At 60.4% G+C, this 5373-nt stretch overlaps 1 protein-coding gene across 1 annotated transcript in view; it reads right to left on the bottom strand.

Moving 5' to 3' along the window:
• LOC102242088 (copine-5-like) overlaps window positions 1-2850 on the bottom strand; it is a 26332-nt gene extending 23482 nt beyond the window's left edge. The window contains exons 1-3 of the mRNA XM_014538500.1: window positions 2831-2850; window positions 2515-2555; window positions 1705-1751 (exon numbers count right to left, since the gene is read on the bottom strand). Of these exons, the coding sequence (XP_014393986.1) occupies window positions 1705-1751; window positions 2515-2555; window positions 2831-2835 (93 nt within the window). The 5' untranslated portion in view covers window positions 2836-2850. The remainder of the gene's footprint in view (window positions 1-1704; window positions 1752-2514; window positions 2556-2830) is intronic.
• Window positions 2851-5373: the final 2523 nt, after the last annotated feature.

Genomic DNA, 5373 nt, shown 5'->3' with positions numbered 1-5373 from the left:
GACCCCGCATCCCCAGCTCCACTGAAGCCCAGCTCCCCGGGGGACACTCCCACTGCAGCGGGGTCTAGCACCCTGGCTCAGCCCCCTGAGGCCCGTCCTGTCCCTCAGAGAATGAGGAGGTTGATCCCTGAAGTTCCCTCTGACCTACATCCTCCCCTTCTCTACACACGCACTCCTTAGCCAGAGGGCTGTGTTCAATCAAATCCCATTTAAAAAACCCAGTGAGCTATTAACACGGCTGTAACTCTCCCCTCTGAACTCCCGTTCTCTCCGCACCGATACCGCTTGCACTTCCTGGCAGGATTATTCACGCCTGTGACGCTCCCCTGCCCGGCTGCCAACCCCCTGGTTCCGCTGCTCTCCTGCCCGGCTCCCTCTCCCCGCCACCCGCACCTGGGCTGTTGCCCGGCACCCCATCAATCCCTCCTGTTGCAAATATTGACTAAACAGGGCTGTGCCCGGCAAGGCTCCGGACGATGCTGCTCAATGATATTTACCGAGCAGTGACTACGCCCAGGCACACCACGCCCCATCTTGCTCCATTCGCACCACAGGCCTGCAGGGTAGGTGCTAACCCCACCTTACACGTGCGGAAACTGAGGCACAGACAGGCTAAGCCACTTGCCTGAGGCCCCACCTCCAGAAAAGGCTGGAGCCAGGATCACAGCGCAGGTGCAGCTGACACAAGCCCCCCATCTGCCCCCTGCGGTGCCCGTGCCACAGCCAGCGCCAGCCCAGCCCCAGCCCAGCCCCAGCCCCAGCCCCAGCCCCAGCACAGCCCTGAGTGGAGACTGGCCAGGCTGGAAGAGAGTACCATTCGGAAGCCCCCCCACCCCCTTTCCTGAATGAATCACCTGCTTTCTGTGAAGCTTGGCCCGAAGGCCTCAGAAGTAATTAGTCCCTTTAAACCGGCTCATGGCTTCCCCGAGATGGGGTCCACGCTCTAATTGGCGCGGTCTTGGAGAGAGTGAAAATGTAAACAGCCCAGCGCTGCACCTACCTCCCCCCGCCAACCCCCCCACCCCGCCTGCAGGCATTTCCCAGACACTTTATGGGTGAACTGCAGCCCTTTGGCCACTTGCTCCCGCCACACCGAGGGGGCGGGGGCAGGGAGGAGGGGCCCTGGCCGCCCACCCAGGAGGACGATGAGGGTGGGGACAAGGCCTGAGGTCCTGAAGTTTCCTGGCTGGTCTCCCCCTCACCATGTCATCGGGGCGGGACTCCCCGGTTCTGGCAGAGGCTGAAGCCAGGCTGAGGGGCTGGGACTTGATTCAGAGCAGAGGGGAGGCATGAAGATTAGTGGGCAGGGGGTTCACCTAACCAACTGCTCACACTGGTCAGGACCCGGACGGCTGCCTGCCGGGGAGGGACACGGTGCTGGGGGCCATGGCCACGGCTGTCAGGGCACCAGATCACTTCTTCTGTCCCCTCAGACGGGAGCTTCCTGAGGGCAGGGCGGTGTCCCCCTCAGACGGGGGCTCCCCGAGGGCAGGGACTTTCCAGTCCTCCCCTGGACTCCTCCTGCAGCAGCGGGGACGAGTCCCCCCCTCTGCACACCTCACTCTCCTTCCCTCGGGCTCAGAGGCTGCAGTTATGAACATGGGGGAGGGGGGCTGTCTCCAGAGTCAGGTGACTGCCATCAGGGACAAGCAGACTCCCACCAGGGCCAGGCTGGTGTCTGGGTGGGGAAGGGGCGGGACCTACCTCCCTCCACTGCTTGTTCTCCATCCCTTGAGTATACATGACGCACACTGTGGGGAGAGGAGGGAAAAAGGGTTAACATGCCACACAGGCCAGGAGAAGGGGTGTCCCTGTGCAGAGGGCCCTGGAGGGGCGGGGCTTCGAGGGCGGGGCCTCGGGAGGGCGGGGCCTCGGGAGAGTGTGCCTGGGTGGCAGGGTGGGGTCTGGGGCATCCTCAGCTTGGAGAAGGGGGCCTAGAACATCGGTGTGCCTGGGAGGAGGGCCCTCTGGGGAGGGGGTCAGGGCCGTTGGCATCTCAGCCTGAGCAAGTGTGCAGCAGGCAGACAGGTGGGCATGAGGGGTGACTTGGTGGCAGAGGTGTGGCAGGAGAGCACCTGAAACCCCCGTCATCCCTAGGGCTCAGGGCAGCCTGTCACTGTCACCAGCCCCCGCACCGATGGGCTCGGAGGAGGCCGTGGCCTGCGTGAGGCCACATACCTGAGTGGCACTTCTCTGGGCTAGAACCCTGGGCTCCAAAATCAGGGCTCGGTCCCCTGGACCACAGCCAACTGGGGCTCTTAAATGTACTGGTTTCCCTGGTTCTGGAAACTTTGGGCCTGAAACGCTGACCCGCCCAACCCGCTCGGTTGTGTTGAGGCTTCACAAGTGTGGGGGTTGGGGAGGGCCAGCCGCCCAGTCCTTTCTCAGACAGTGTTCGCGAGAGCAGCCTGGACCGGCACAGGGTGCCCTGACGCTCAGCGAGGACTCAGGGGCTGGCCGCTGCCATCGCCACAATGCCGTTGCCACTGTTACTATTGTCAGAGCAGGACTTACGTGGGTCAGACTTGGAAAACATGTCTTTGTCCAAAAGGTTCCTGCAAGAAGAGGAGAGAGGAGGAGTTAGCAGAACCCAGGAGGGGGCTTTGGGGGATCAGGGCCTCTTGAGGCCCGAAGCCGCCTACGTTTGTTTGGTTCATTGCAGCCCACAGGGCGAGCAGGGAGGTCCTCAGCTCAGCTGCCTACGGGTGTGGCTCCCCACCACCCACCCCACCTTTCACACACGCTGGCCCCCTGGGTCCCTCAGCCCCTCGCTCTTGGGCCACATTGCTCTTTGCCCATTGTCTTGGCCTGGACTAGAAACTCCTCTTACCGCATCTCTGTCTCTCAACAAATAAAATCAAGCTGTCAAAACGCATCCATCCAGGGTCCTATTCTCTCAGGGCCCTACTTACAACCAGTTGATTCCGCCATCTCCTCTGTGCGGACGGATTAATGAACTATCCCTCCCAGGGATGCAGACCCATCTGGTCAAGGCCACAGCGGACACACGACCCTGCTAATCAGGTTGAAGGCATTCAGCCAGATGATGGACCGCGTTGGGGGAGCGAGAGGCCTTTGACAGGTGTGAGCCCTCCTGCCTGCCTCTGTGCACTCAGCTCCGGCTCACGGAGCCGCAGGGGATGGGCCAGGTGTCGGGCCAGGCACTGCGCTAAGTGCTCTGCAGGCAGCAGCTGCCCTCAGGGTCAGTCCTGGGCAGGCGTCCTCCCATCTTACAGATGTGGAAGCGGAGGGATCGGGCAAGGGCCTGTCCTGCACATCTGTGCACCGCATTCAGTGACCTGCTGCTGGCAGGAAGCAACGCAGGAAGTCCCTCGAACCCTCTGAGCTGTTTCCTCACTTGTACAATGCAGACAAGTGCCAGCCTCCAAGGTGGTGCTGCCCTGGGCTGCCTCCTCAGCCCTCCCTGGCCCTGCACCCACACATGGTTTCCTCCTGCCGCTCTCCGGGGCCTTCTCTGGCTGGGGGGCTGCAAACACCAGGAAGTTTTCGCTCCGAGGGCAGCCCTCAACCAATGGCCGGCAGGAGTTGGGACATAAACACTGGCTTCCTCTCTCTCCTCCCCACACCCACCCCTGAGGCATGCTCCAGTCTCCCAGAGCCCAGGAAACCTGCTCATTCCAGAGCCCCCACGCCCGATCCCTGAAGCCCCCCTGCCTGCTGGAGCTGCCCCCCACCCCCACCCTGCTTTTCACACTGCCCCAACGGTAAGCTCTGACCGGCCAGCCATCTCAGCCTGTCCCACCTCCCTCCCCGATGCTGGGGTCACCTCCCCTGTCTCCTCTCCATTCCCACACTCCCCCAGGGCCTCCGTGCCCCCGAACCCCTTTCCCAAAGAGGAGAGACACTCAGCACGCGTCTGTGTGGCTTCCTAACAGCCAACCCCAATGTCAGAGCTGATGGCCCCTGAGGAGGAGCAGGGGCCCAGGGCAGGGAGTGGCCACTCCCCACAGCAAGCAGTGGGAGAGACAGAAAGGTCTGGAACAGTGGTTCTCAACCTTCTGGCCCAGTGGTCGGCAAACTGCGGCTCGCGAGCCACATGCGGTTCTTTAGCCCCTTGAGTGTGGCTCTTCCACAAAATACCGACTTCTGCGATTATTATTATGGACATTAGTGTTAAGTGCATGCATTAATATTTTACTTCTGTATTCTCAGGGTTGAATGATAGTAAACACTAATAGGCAGAGTACTGAGAACTCGAAGAAGGAGTTTTTCATTACTTGTTTGCCTGTATGCTCACTACGTGATGGGCACATGGACCAAATCAATCACTTCAGCCTGCTCTACAATCCATTTGGATTGCTCCATGATTAATCTGGCTCAGGTGATCAGGAGCAGGGAGGAAGACAAAGGAGTAAAACAGTGGTTCTCAACCTCCCTTTAAATACAGTTCCTCATGTTGTGACCCAACCATAAAATTATTTTCGTTGCTACTTCTTAACTGTAATGTTGCTACTGTTATGAATCGTAATGTAAATATCTGATATGCAGGATGGTCTTAGGCGACCCCTGTGAAAGGGTCGTTCGACCGCCAAAGGGGTCGTGACCCACAGGTTGAGAACCGCTGGTCTAGAAGCTCTGACCCTGCGTCCGCATCACCAGAACCATCAGGAGCGACAGCTTGTCTGGGCAACTTGACCCCACACTCAACTCAATCGCCCTGACTTGGGAGCCAAAGGCCTACTGACAGACAGACAGACAGACGGACAGACAGCTGTAGTAGCAACTTGGCACATGGCATCCCCCGCTGCCTGGGGAGGCCCCAGATTGTGCTCATGAGTCACTCAGCTCCAGTCCTCACAGATTCCCAGAGATGTCTCTGAGAGGGGTCCCCAAATCCCCACCCTCCGCTCCAGTCCCTCCCCAGTGGCACACAACCCCTCTGCTGGCCCCACCGCCCCTCCACCAGCCTGCTCCCAGCCAGCTGTCACTCTGGCAACCGTCTGACAAAGCCCCCAGCCCTGGCAGTGAGCACCAGAGGAAGTGATGCACGAGGCAGCTCTGAAAGGTAGGTAGCAGGGGCTGCAGGGCAGAGACCACTTACAGATGCTCACCCCACGAGGCGGGCGGGCCTGACCCTGGGCTGACCTTGCCGTCCTGCAGTGTGCTGGGCTTGGAGGCAGGAGCATCCGTCTTGATTTAAACCAGAGACACCATGCCTTAGCCCCGAAGAGGGCTCCAAGGTGGTGGAACCCGGGGCAGGGTGAGGAGCGGGGAAAGTGAGAAGAGGGCTGGGGGCGGGACTTCTCTCCCGGAGCGCGTGCTGAGGTTCCTCTTTGAATGCTGTCATGAAGCTCTGTCTCTTATATAAAAGGCTGGTGGCCGTCAGGCCGTCACGACCAAACGAGCAGCAGC

Source organism: Myotis brandtii, unplaced genomic scaffold (genome assembly GCF_000412655.1).
Source record: "Myotis brandtii unplaced genomic scaffold, ASM41265v1 scaffold1041, whole genome shotgun sequence".
NCBI lineage: Eukaryota > Metazoa > Chordata > Mammalia > Chiroptera > Vespertilionidae > Myotis > Myotis brandtii.
The sequence above is the reverse complement of the archived record's forward strand: the minus strand, read 5'-3'. Positions and strand labels throughout refer to the sequence as shown.